The sequence below is a fragment of the Calidris pugnax genome, unplaced genomic scaffold, assembly GCF_001431845.1.
Source record: "Calidris pugnax isolate Ruff unplaced genomic scaffold, ASM143184v1 scaffold99, whole genome shotgun sequence".
Lineage (NCBI taxonomy): Eukaryota > Metazoa > Chordata > Aves > Charadriiformes > Scolopacidae > Calidris > Calidris pugnax.
In genome coordinates this window covers 197719-211391 of record NW_015090836.1, presented here as the reverse complement: position 1 = coordinate 211391, position 13673 = coordinate 197719, and the positions used below count along the sequence as shown (strand labels likewise).

General features: G+C 42.8%; 1 protein-coding gene across 1 annotated transcript in view; it reads left to right on the top strand.

Moving 5' to 3' along the window:
- Positions 1-13673, top strand: part of TENM4 (teneurin transmembrane protein 4) — an 826730-nt gene that overhangs the window by 725123 nt on the left and 87934 nt on the right. The window contains exon 18 of the mRNA XM_014941555.1: positions 12776-12895. Within this exon, the coding sequence (XP_014797041.1) occupies positions 12776-12895 (120 nt within the window). The remainder of the gene's footprint in view (positions 1-12775; positions 12896-13673) is intronic.

The following is a 13673-nucleotide window of genomic DNA, read 5'->3' as shown; positions in this document are numbered from 1 at the left end:
TAAAAATAGGTCTTTTGTCACCCTGGAAATAGCAGCGCTTCAGCAGTGATCAGAACATGACTGCTCCATGGAGGAGCGTGGTCTGGGACCATCTGGGACCCAATTAGTCTGGGCGAATGAGACAGGCTGTATTTGCATGTGCGGATATGCCCTTTCTTCAGTAGGGTGCTCGCTGGTCAGTCTCCTCTGGTTTCTTTTACAGCAGACAGGTGATGATATCCCTGTTGTCCACGGAATTGCTTCAGATCCGCGCTGGTCAGTCTCCTCTGGTTTCTTTTACAACAGACTGGTGATGATATCCCTCTTGTCCACAGAACTACTCAGTGTCTCCATGAAGATCACAGCAGCAGCTGGGGGCAAGATGAACCATTTTCATATCTCCTTCCAACTGTTGGCTTTAGACCTTGCCCAACAGGAGAGAGGGTAGAAGATCTTTTGGTTCTGATGGAGGGCTCCAGCATCTTGCCTTAGGAAAACCCTCTGCCTTCCATTGCTGCCGCTGTAATTGATGAAGCCATCTCCTTTTCAGTGTAGGTCAGGACTGTAGATTGCTGGGCATGGGACATCCTACGTCCTTCTGTCCCATCACCATCACCCTTGTGGGTGGGATTGGAGTTGGATCCGTGCCACTTGCTGTGAGCCGTCCCCTGTAAGCAGCCAACAGAGAGGTGACATGGACCTCTGTGTCCTGGCATCTCTGATGTCCTGCAGAGACACCTGTGCTGCAGGCACACTCATAATTCAGGACAGGGATTTCAGGAACCACAACTTACTCCTCAGGACTGTACCAGGTTGTAGCTGGCTGATTGTCCCCCTTGGGGGAACCACATCCCATTTGCGTTCCTGTATGGCCTCTGCAGAATCATAGAATGGTCTAGGTTGGAAGGGACCTTAAAGATCGTCTAGTCCAACCATCAACCTAACTCTGACAAAAAAATAAGTAAGAAATAAGCAATAAAAAAATCACTAAAAAACCCACTAAAAATCACTAAACCATAGAACCCACAGAAGCGGCAGCGGTGGGAAGGAGATGACTGAATATCTATGCAATATATTTCCTGGGCTTCAGAAACGCAGCTTTGCTACCCTTTAGAGAGAACAGCAGTGCAGATCACCTAATGGATACAAATAAATGAATGCCTCATGACAGCTAGCCTTTGAGTGAATTTATTATTGAATTACGCTCCAGCTTTTTAAGAACAAGCTGAGCTGACAAGCTCTCTCGCCACTGCAGAAGAAAAAGAAAGACAATGATAAATTACCCTGATGGATAAAGGTAAAGACCTTGTCTCCTCCAAAATACTAGCAATTATATATTATTCATGTTTGGGAAGAAAAAAAATAATCATTGTCCATATTGAAATGAGTGTTTATGATGATAAAGCAAGTAGCTAAATTAAATTCTGAATGCACAGAATGTCTTTTCACATCATTTTGATGAACAGATAACAAGTACTCTCCTGCTACTTGATCGTTCTCGTATTGATTTTGAAACCACTTACTCTTGCTGTTTGCTTTGTATTTTTAAGCCGTTCCTAGTTGTCCATCACCGTAAGGAGCAGCACAAGATGCAGTGGTGTCAAATTGTTGACTTTCAAGTAGGACACCTGATATATTTGTTCTCTCTTGAGGGACAGTGTCAGAAAATTGCAAGAACAGGCTAAAGCCCTGGTCCACGGAGTCTGTAATGTTAAACCTTGGCATAGGAATAAAGTACCTCGGAAAACCACGTGCACAATTGGCATTTTTGGTAAAGAATATTGGAAATCAGGTGATTTTTAAGTAGGTGTGTTTTATACCCCTTCTTTGTTGGGACAGGTTGTATAGATCTACTTGCTGCCAGCAGTATTAACCCATTCCAATTATGTAGGCAGCTAGAAATAACCAGATGAGTTATAAAGACACATCAGAGAGCACAGTCTGGTATTAGCTGCAATAGTCCCTTACCACCCTCAGGTCAGTAGTCTAAGTACAAAAAGTAGTAAATTTTCATGGTTTAAAATTATGATCGGAATTAGATTTGCAGATTTCTTTTTCCACTCCTGAGTGACAAGGTATCTGTAAACTCCACCTCCCTGTGTGCCAGGCTGTGCCACGTACCTTTGATCCAGCTGGGGAGGGTCACACAAGCACCGTAGGATGCTAAGGGAGACAGGTGTGCTATAAATCCATTTTACCATAAATAAATAAAGGGATGGTTTTTATTGTCACAGTTAAACTGCATCGATCCCAAGCCCCATCAAAACCAAAATTGTGAGCATTGATCATGGCCAAAGAACAGATAAGAGAATAGGGGAGGATCAAAATGGCTTTCAAAATGTTTTGGTTGTAAATTTGGTGCAATTCTGAGTGATTTTGAAGAATATTATGATGAGATCTTAGTATTCTTGAAGGAAGACATTAAAAGCATCTTCTCTTTCCCTTTCACCCATTTCTTCCCACATCTGAAGGGCTGCAGGTTCACCCCAGCAGATCTTCCTGACCTTCCTTCACAGGGAAAACAAAGTACTCTGTCCTTTCTGCACTTTTCCCTCAAGAATCATAGAATCATAGAATGGTTTGGGTTGGAAGGGACCTTAAAGATCATCGAGTTCCAACCCCCTGCCATGGGCAGGGACACCTCCCACCAGACCACGTTGCTCAAGCCCCGTCCAGCCTGGCCTTGAACCCCTCCAGGGATGGGGCATCCACAGCTTCTCTGGGCAACCTGGGCCAGTCTCACCACCCTCAGAGTAAAGAATTTCTTCCTGAGATCTTATCTAAATCCACTCTCTCTCAATTTAGCCCTCATCCTGTGTCCCTCCTCATCCCTCCTGTAGCCCCTCTTTAGGGACTGGAAGGCTGCTATAAGATGGGGGTGAAGAGATGTTGCAAGACTCCTGGTGTGATTTTGATGCAGCGAATTAAGAAATGTTTCTTCTCCAGCCAAAGTTAGAAGTCAAAAAGCCCAAAGTGTGACTTTCTGCTGATGATTTCCCCCGAGTTGGCTGGTCCAGCCCGTGGCTCTGGCCCAGCTCCAGCAGGATGCGGCTCCCTCGGGCTGGCAGCGAAACGCCGTGGGTTGGATGCACCCACCCAAGGGCAGGTTACTCTGGAGGTGATGCAGGAGCTCCTGGAGCACAGCAGCTCCATGGGTTAGGACAGCTTTGAAAGATAAACGTTGTTGAAAACTGCCACAGATATTGGGCACCATCCTGCGTTCCTGAGAGTGAGTGCTCCTGGCGCAGCACGGAGAATGGGGTCATATTTTTCTATATTTTAAACCAAGCTAATTCAGCAACTCTCCAAAGTCTCTCCTTCCCAGCGTTACTGTCTTCCAAAGGCATCCTTCTGCTTTTGTTACTTTCTGCTTAAATGAACTGCTTATTAGCCGCGAATCATAGCGTTTTGAAACAGAGGAGAATCATGAATAGTTTTCAAAGACTTAGCATTTTTTATTTTGATAGTTATTCCTTTTAAGCACAGGAAAGCAGACTTTTAAAATTTACCTTTTCAGGGTACAGGACATATATATGTATGCCTTTTTCAGTGTTTGCTCTTTTCTTTTGATTTTAAATTGTATAGTATAGTATTTCGGCTTAAAGGGAATTTGTGAGTTGAGCATGGCTTTATTGCCAAACAATAAACTATATGCAGGTAGTTACTTCCACTTTGTGGAGTTCATACCCATAGGACTCTGTGAAAGCAAAGCTCTTATCCATTTTTATGTTTCTCTCCATAAAACAGATAGTGTAATTATAATGTAATTAAATTCCCCTTTCACAAATGGCAGTAGAATGAAGCCCTGTGTACAGTAAGTAGAGGAACTGGGGTGCAGTCTTTAAAAAATATTAAAAAACATTGGATATTTAGATATTTACTCCCCAGCACAAACTCTTGAGTAGGATCTTCTTAGTGTGGTCTGGGCTTGTTTCCAGAATCAGGTAGGGCAGCTGATATAAATGCTGCACCACCCTGTACCTGAGATGAAAAGCTCTCAGGGGATACCTGTGTATTTTAGGAGCTCTTGGAGGGTGCAAAAAAACAAAACTCAAGCCTTCAAAACTCCCAAGCAGAAAAACCAAACTCCTAAAGAGTTAAGTACCTCCCAGATTACTCAGGTGCTGACGTGCACGTTTGGGTTTAGGAGTCTAAACGACAGTATCGATGCTGATGTATTCTCTTGGATCTGGCACGTAGATATTTCATTAATATTTATTCAATATTCAAGGTACCTTCCTCTGAAAAAAAAGAGCAGCCCAGGTGCCCATTGTTTTACATGACTCGTTGATGCACGTGTCTGGTGTGATAACCGTGAGCCGAGTCAGTCGCTCTATTCAATATAGTAAAGGTTCAATAGAGAGATTTGATTATTTCATTACTACTTAAGGCTTCTTCAAATTAAATACAGGCTCACTGTTGTAATGATTCTCACAGGAGACCCTGGCGTGTTCATTCTCCAAAAAGCTGGAGCTTTCTGCCCCAGTCTCTGCAGAGATTTGCTGACCCCGGACCAGACTGGGGAGCTTGAGCACCCCTTGGCCAGCCCAGTGCAAAATCTCCTCTCTCACTTAAACCTGGGGAGGAAACTGGTGTGAGCTGAACCTCTTGGCTTTGCACTGAGGTTCTGCCTCGCCAGATCAGCTTTGGGGCAGTCGCCTCCAGCTGTCGGATGCTACCAGCTGAGTCCAAGTGCAGTTTTCAACCATTTCAATATATCGGGAAGAGTCTGTCCTTTGAATGTGACATTTACTTGCTAAATTGGTTAAAACCTCCTACATAAAAAACCAGCTTTAAAATCCCAATCATAAAACCTTATGTATTTTATAGAACCATTTTTTTCCCTAATTCTTTTGTATCAGTACGAAGCTATCAGACAGCTTATACGTAGTTAAAGAACTTTCCCTATAATCATCAAAATAGAGCTCATTTTATAATTAACCTGGAAATAATGTATTTTTCCTTCTTTTCTGCTCAATTTTGCTTTCATGGTGCCTTAAATTTATTGGAAGGAATTGCTTTTATTTTGGGTCTTCTACAGAGCAGGCTCTGTGGCCACAGCCTATAAAATAAATACCAGACATAAAATACAGAACTGGTAAGTTCTGCAGATATTTTTTCTGAAGACTTGACATGAATACATTATTCACCTCTGAAAGTTATTACATCATAAAGTCTTTACCTTTCATAGAAATAATGGTTGTAGGATCACTTCTGAAAAATTATGAAATGAGAATAATTCACTATTAGGTGGAAAAGTTATCTTGCACCTTACGAGCTACTGAACGCTTGACTTGGATTTTACAGACCTGAAAAAAATAGGAGTGTGGTTCTGTTTCTTTGAGAACTTGTGCAAAGCAAGAGAGTGTTTCTCTGGTTGTACTGGAGTAAAGGAAAGAACCATCAACTTTTAAAGCATTACTTAGTCAACCACATTGGGAATAAAGGGACTTTTCACTAAAACTTTGCAGTTCCTATAAAACTCTGTTCTAAAATACTTTTCCTTAAATGTTGTAGTTGGCACCAATTTTATAATTTCAGAGAGCAGCATCGGTGTATTTTCCTCTTTATTTCCTATTTGCTAAGCAGCCTTCCCATATCCCTTATCCTCCCACCTTCCTGTTATAGCTCAGCTGAGAGATCCCGGGATGCAAAATGGCGTTAGTCAATGAGGCACAGAGACCCAAGATGTTTTGGGTAGCAGAAGTGGTATCTCTTTCCAACAGTGGCCAGATTGCTTGGCAGATCAGAGAGGAAGATTGGGCTTTCATAAAGAGAAAAAAAAAGACACATATCATGTAGGTGAATAAGGTTCAAATCCTGGGAGAAGCTCTCAAAGCAACAAGGGTCTGATTCTTTCAGGATTGGAGCCAGCAGGAAATTGTTTTGAGACCAATTCGATCATGGGGTTTCTGGAAGTGGTAGAGAGTCCTCAAATGATGCTGCATTTTGTTACTGAACTTGATACAGATGCCTTCTTTTCTTTTTTGAGGAGCTACAACTAACAGTCATTAATACTGCTAACAAAGATGATGCCAAAGGAGGTTTTTGAGGACTATCAGTTCGTAAGTCTTCATGGAGCAGAACGCAGGCAGCTACATGCATGAGAAAGTGGACCACAGCTGGTCATAAAACCAGTCCTGCTCACGAATACTAAAAATATCAGATGAAGAAAACCCACTGCTTTGATACAGTGAGGTCAGACTCTAAAGAGACAAGAAGAATAAAAATCTGCGTCTAGAGGTATTATTGTAAATCCTGATTAATAAGGGCTTTCCTCCGTACTTCAAATACCAACTTCATTAGCCATGTCCTCCTTAAGACAGTTTAAGTAATGGGTTTTCATTGGAGCATTTCATTCCGTTGGCTTTACTGTGCGTTTTGTAGGATATCTAAAGGCTGTAGAAGGTTTCCTGCAAAAGGTTAACAGTTAAGGACCATCCCCACATAAAAAATCATCAGCATCTCCTGACCCTTCAGTGATGGGACCTTATAACCAGCTTCACTGAGTAGGTTAAACAAACAGAGCAGATCCTGTTCCTTGCTGCAAACACCTTAGAATTGACTTTCTTTTATTGAGCCCAGTCAGAGCTTCTATAAACTTTGCTCTTCATCATCCACTCTTTTTCTCCTGGGTCTCCCACTCCATCAGCTGCTTGGAAAGTTGAGTGGCAGGTTCTGTTGCAAACCATCTCTGCCAGTGCTCGTTTAGCAGGTCCCCATTTGGGACTTGGTCAAATGTCAGCACATGTAGTCCCTTTGTCAGATTGACACTGGTGTTCTGGTGCTCCCCTTTTGCATCCCAGCTGCTCAACATGTACCAAACCCTTTCAGAAACTCACTTGTGCTGTCTGTGGTGGTGTGGGGGGTGTGTCTTTCTGGATGACTACTCTTTAATTTCCATTTTTTTCATATAAGTGTGCCTTTCATTTTTAACCAGGAACTCTTCAGTAGGATTTTTTCCATTCCTTTCCTTAATCTTAATTCCTTAATTCACATGGCAGCTAAAATCAGTAGGTAGGTTTCAAGTTTAAGCTTTTCCTACAGCTAAACTGAACTACAGAAGCTAGACGGGGATTGATTCAGTTCAAGAAAAGAATATTAGGAGTTTTTTGTGGGCAGGCACAGGCAGCCTTTGAGGGAAATACTGCCACAAGCAATGTACTTGAAGGTCTGGATGTTCTGCTGTTTCCTCTTCTTCTTTTGTCCTTCATCTGTCAGCTCAGGCATTTCCTCTGTGTCCGTGTGTTTGATCGCCATGCCCTCAGCTTTTACCTGGCATTCTACCAATATTTTTTCTGTCTATCCGAGTACCAGACTGCCCTGAGGTTGTTTCACATGAGACAGGTGCGTTCAACCCAAAATGGACGATGTACATTTTGCTCCATCCTGTGTTATTATCGGGCGAAAAGGTCACGGCAGCCACAGGCGTGAGATTGTGGTTGTAACAAATGACTGTATTTATAGGCACTTACCAGCAAGGTCTGAGCATATCACAGAAGAAGTGCCATGAGAATGTAAAAATCCCTGTAGAACGGATTAGCAGATTACTACAATTATCCTTATAAAGTCTCCGTAAGGAGGGGATGTGCCTCCATTGTTATTTTGCAGGTGGAGTGTAAAGACACAGACTAGCCATGACCAGTGTCGCACAGAAAGTCTGTAGCAGAGGAAAAAATAGAACTGAGACCACCTAATTTCACAGAACCAGAGTGATATGGGTTGAAAGGGACCTCTGGAGATCTTCTAGTCCAACACCCCTGCCAGAGCAGGTCTACCCAGAGCAGGTTGCACAGGAACACGTCCAGGCAGGTTTTGAATGTCTCCAGAGATGGAGACTCCACCACCTCTCTGGGCAGCCTCTTCCAGGGCTCTGCCACCCTCAAAGTAAAGAAATTCCTTCTCATAATAAATAAAAATAATAATTAACGTTTCATTAATAATGTTCTTCCCAATGATTAATAACTTTTTATATTTTAACTTTATGATGCTCTGTTGAAGTTTCATCCAGAGAAGTATCTATACATAAATATATATGCACACATATACACATGTGTGTGTATACAAGCATATATACCAATATAATATGGAAGTGGTAAGTTCAAAGATATGAAGAGATTTATAGTGGCAAATTAAAATACCTACTCGTAATAACTTGGCTGAGGATGGCTAAGCAGTCACAATAGCCATCTCCACACATCTGAAACCTTTAAAGGAGAAGGCACAATGGGTTACGGTGGAAGTATGTTGAGGAGCTGCAGAAATTCATTGGGGTGAGGTTGCCCATGGCACCTATCCTCAGTCAAGGAAAGAATATAAATTTCTTGCATCAAAAGGGGGTTTAGGATGCATGGAATTTTCTTTTCCCAATGAAAAATGTTTAGCAGAGGCAGTATTTTTGTCTATTTCCCGGTGCCAAGCGCAGTGTCAGCAGAAAACAACTATGAACAAAAAGGATTGGAAGGGCCAAAATGTAAGTTATGAGCCATTGGATCAGAGTCAATATTGAAGAAAAATCTTTAATGTACTCTTATAATGTGAAATGGCTTTTTGAGAATTTACTTTTCTGGCTTCTGGTTTTTGAAGCTGGATTTGTCTGCTTGAATTCCACCTGTCAAATTTTCTTTATATCTGAGCAATAGGAAAGTAAAGACATTGATGCACCCCGGCCTGTTTTGCCACCGTGGCCCAGATCTTACCAGGAAGACTTAATTTAATTTTTTAGGGTATAAAGAACTACTTCACAAAGCAATGGTGTAAAATTGTCTGATATTCATCTGGATTTCTAGATAGCATTTCAACAATGATTTGGTCTTTCAGGGAAGCTTTTGTGGACAAATTATTAAAAAAAAAATAAATAAAAGAAAGGAGAAGTCTAATTAAAGAAGAAGAAAATAGCAGACTCATTTTCATTATAAAACAAGAATTCCCACGCCATCATGTAAAAATAGTGAAGGAAACAAAATAAACTGAAAAAAAAAAAGCCAGAAAACATAGGCAACGGGTGGAATCCGTTAATAATTCAGTGGGAAGATGAGGCTCCAGCTATGAGAAATTCAATTTTGTTCAACTGCAGAAATCGCTCTGAACTGGCAGGCCTAGACCAATGGGATAAATCTCTTCTATTAACATGAGAGATAATTTTATGTAACTATATTGGGAGACCTTCTTGCGGAGCTGAGCATCTTAGAGCAGCACTGCTTAACTTGTTTGTAGTGTAATTGCATTCAGACCAAGGTCTTCTGAAGGAAATGGCTGACTAAATTAGCATTAACCAGGTTCCTGGAGGGCTCGATGTGTTGTGGGTAGTCGATCTTGCCTCTAGAAAGGACATGTTGACACTAGAGAAGGCAGCTGCTTCCAACGCACTGTATTAGCTGTTTTTCCCAAGTGGGGCAAATTTTGTCACCCAGGGAAGGAGAAAATTTGAGGCAGAGTCTGGGCTTTGTTTTTCCTCCAGTTTCCGTCCCTTCTGCTTTTAAGTGAATTCAGATTTCTGCGTGTTGCTCCGGCATCTTTTTATCACTGAGTTTTGGGAAAGATGTCCCCTTTGTGGGAACATCTTCCTTTATATCATGTAAATAAAGCTATTGTTATAGTCCCCAGGAGGATGGTGGATGCAGCTGGGCTTGCTGACGAGCTGCTTCTCTGAGAGGAGATGCCAGCGTGGTCCGAGTTAGTCAGCACGTAGATGGAGTGCAGTGCTGCTGAGCATCTTCTAGAAGAGATTCTAGGAATCGAGTCTCTTCCTGGAAGGTGGGAGTTCAAATGCATTTGTTACAGCTGCCAAGGAGAGAGGAAGCTCTTTCTTTGTCCATGTTGTCCTGGTGCTTGTTATTGAAGAAATACTTGTCCGTGATATGTAATGGACCAGATGCTCGCTGATATAAAGCACATCCCTCCATTAACATGAGCTGGGGACCGAGGCCAAGGTGCTTGCAATATTACTTATAAGTTTGCAACTGCTTGCACATATGTTTTGTGTAGGACGGCAGGAGAGATGCCTGCAACATGTTGTGCTTTGTCATTTGGTTGCTTTTAACTCTTGGAAGGAAGAAACAACAGGTGGAAGTATTCTTTTTAGGTTCCCAAAAATGCGTGATCTTGTCTCTCAAGAATTTGCAAACGTTCATAGTCCCGGTATTGGCTTCAGCACATTGTCAGTGATTCAGAATACCGAGTCCCTCACGCTCAGGTCTTAGTCTTCAAGCAACCGTGTGTGGTGATTCCTTGCCTTTCACAAAATGTGCAGCCATTTGATGAGAAGCTGAGAGAAGGCAGTCTCAAACTCTTCGTCAGGCCTCTCTGAAGGATGGGAAAGGAGATGGGGTGGGGGGATCGTGGAAAAATCTGGGAAGAGAAGGCCTCACGTCTGATCTTAGCTCAGCTGCATGGCCAAACATACTCACTTTGTGCAAAATAGCACTACAGTTGGTGACCAGTTGACTTCAGTGGCGTTATTCCCAGTGGTGTTATGCCCCTCTACTTTGTGCTTGTGAGACCCCACCTGGAGTACTGTGTCCAGCTTTGGAGTCCTCAACACAGGAAGGACATGGTCCTGTTGGAATGGGTCCAGCATACGGCCATGAAGATGATTAGAGGGATGGAGCACCTTTCCAATGAATACAGGCTGAGAGAGCTGGGGTTGTTCAGCCTGGAGAAGAGATGGCTCTGGGGAGACCTTATAGCGGCCTTTCAATATCTGAAGGGAGCTACAGGAGAGCTGGGGAGGGACTCTTTGTCAGAAAGTGTAGTGACAGAACAAGGGGCAAAGGTTTTAAATTGGAAGAAAGAAGATTTAGATTAGTTACTAGAAGGAAATTCTTTCCTGTGAGGGTGGTGAAGCACTGGAACAGGATGCCCAGGGCAGTTGTGGATGCCCCATCCCTGGAAGGCCAGGCTGGATGGGGCTTTGAGCAACCTGGTCTGGTGGGAGGTGTCCCTGCCCATGGCAGGGGGATTGGAACTAGATGATCTTTAAGGTCCCTTCCAACCCAAACCAGTCTATGATTCCATGATTCTATGATTCTATGATTCCAAGCACTGACATTTTTCCAAGCATCTTCCGTGGCATTGTGACCTTTTGAATTATGCTTTGTTTGCCTGTTAGAGAGTGATGTGCATAATACCCTACTGGTATATTATCTTAAATTTGCTGTATATGGAAAGCTGAATGAGAGCCTTCAATAGAAGATGCAATAGTTAAGTATGAAGAACAATATTAGCTCCAGAGCTGGGTTCAAGTCTTTTCCAACATGACTTCTACCAAGTCAGTGATGATATACCAGATAAAACTCAGTAACATAAAAATAATTCCGATTATCTCGTTTTCCTATGGCCTGTTCCAAAACTGTTTATAAATCCAGTCCCAATTAAGATTGCTGACACATTCTGGTAATGCTTTGAGAATTTTTGTTAATATTGGAGCTCCCTGTTTAGATCAGCAGGAGTTTTAAGACTCTCTGACAAACGGTCTGTTTTCTGTACTGTGGAATATACAAATAGTGCATCCCTTTTTAAATAGAAATTATACTTTATTTCCTTGCGTTATACAGTATCAGAATTTTAGGTGGACTGTAAGAAAATAACTTGATCTTTCCCTGATGATCCTGATGTGTTTATGAAATCATCTTTACAAAACAATGCAGATCTCATCCTTTGCCTCAGTGAACCAGTAAAGGGACGTCTCTCACTCGAGGTGGGTAGGCAGCGAGCACAGCTGGGGTGATTTACTCTGGCAGAGATCTGGTCCTGCACCTGTAGAAACGTTGCCCTTCAATCTCTGCTCTCCAGCAGGACAGCAGATTCAGAAAATCACTCACCGGGTCACGTTAGCACGCTGACACCCCAATTTGCTGTTGCTGCTCAGAGAAATAGTTACCTTCAGCCAAAAATTGGGTTCAGACACTCTCAGAGACATGTGGTGCTTTGTCTTTATCGGAAGATCCTGAGGTAGCAACGTAGTAATGACTTAGAGGTCTGGAAACAGACTTTGGAATAAGAACCTAGAAAATCTGTCTTTGGCTTTACTGCAGGTTTTCTGACTGACCTTGGACAACCAAAAATCACTCTGTGCTTTATTTCCTCTCTCTGTAAAATACCTATAGTATTAATCAATGTTTGTAAAGATCCTTGAAATCCTTAGATAAAAAGAGCACATTATGGAGCGCAGAGTAATTGGAATAGTTGTAGCCTATAAAATAGGGCAATCTAATCTACCAAAGTTGGAAAGAAGACAAGAAGAAAAATCCTGTTGGTGTGTTCAGTTCCCCAAGCAGTTTGTAGGGAAGCTATCTGAACCCAGCAAATTATCTGTCTTGGCTTTCCCAAGCGTGGAAGAAATGAGCCTTGGTCAGGGTGCTTCTGTTGCTTTTCTGTTTTAAATACATCCAAGCAGAGCTTGGTGGGTTTCTGTGCTGTTTGATTCTAAAATGTGCTTTGCCCTTAATTGGGGCAATATTGTCAAGACACTGTGAGACTTGGGTATAGCAAATTCCAATATGATGTTGCAAACTGTACAGAAATCGATAGTTTAAGAAGTATATGCTGCAGCAGTTGCTTTTCAAGCGTAGGGTAAAGGCAAACCTTATTTTAGGTATTGATGTTCTCACACAACTCCTAGAAAGTCTTCAAGAGCAGCATCCTGCTATCAAGACACACAGGATGGCCCCCAGCTTTCCAGGACATAAGACCCTGGGCTCTCTAATCCATAGGATTCCCAGCCACGGAAGTAGAGGAAAAACCTGAAATTGTCAAAAGATTTACTGTGTATTATCATTTTTTCTCCTTCTTGCAGACACGCGTGTGTGATTCGAGGCCAAGTGATGACCGCAGATGGGACCCCTCTAGTTGGAGTGAACATCAGTTTTGTCAACAATCCTCTATTTGGGTACACAATCAGCAGACAAGACGGCAGGTAGGATGTCTTTTTGGGATTGACAATATTCAAGCAGCAGTTACGACATTATGGCCATCAACACTGTAGAGAAAATCCGTCCAAGAGCACGTTTATTGTTGATGCATTTTGAAGATGTTGACGCGTTATTGTTAGTCGTTATGGGGCTACATCTGGGTGATGACCAGAGGTGTTCCTCAGGGGTCAATCCTAGGGCTAGTCCCATGCTATATATTTACCAACGTTCTGGATGCAGGAGTTGAACACACTGTTAGCAAGTTTGCTGATAATACCAAACTGGGAGGTGCTATTGACTCTCTTGAGGGACAAGAGGCCTTGCAGAGGGATCTAGAAAGTTTGGAGGACTGGGCTATAACTAATGGGATGAAATTTAACAAGTCCAGATGCCAGATTCTGCACATAGGATGGAGTGAGACCAGACACAAGGGTAAATGGGGAGAGAGGGGAGGCTGGAGAGGAGCCCTGCAGAAAGGGATCTGGGGGTGCTGGTTGGCAGCAGCTCAGCAAGAGCCAGCCGTGAGTCCTGGCAGCTGAGAGGGCAAACCACATCCCAGGAGGCATCATACACAGCACAACGAGCCAGTAACAAGAGGGGATTATCCCACTGCTTTCGGCGTTGGTGCAGCTTCACCTGGAGGACACTGTGCAGTTCTGGGCCCCACCACTTAAGAAGGATGTGAAGGTCCATGTGAACGCATCCAGAGGAGGGCAACACAGCTAGTGACAGGGCTGGAAGGGACATCCTATGGGGAGCACCTGGGGACTTTGGGCTTGTCTA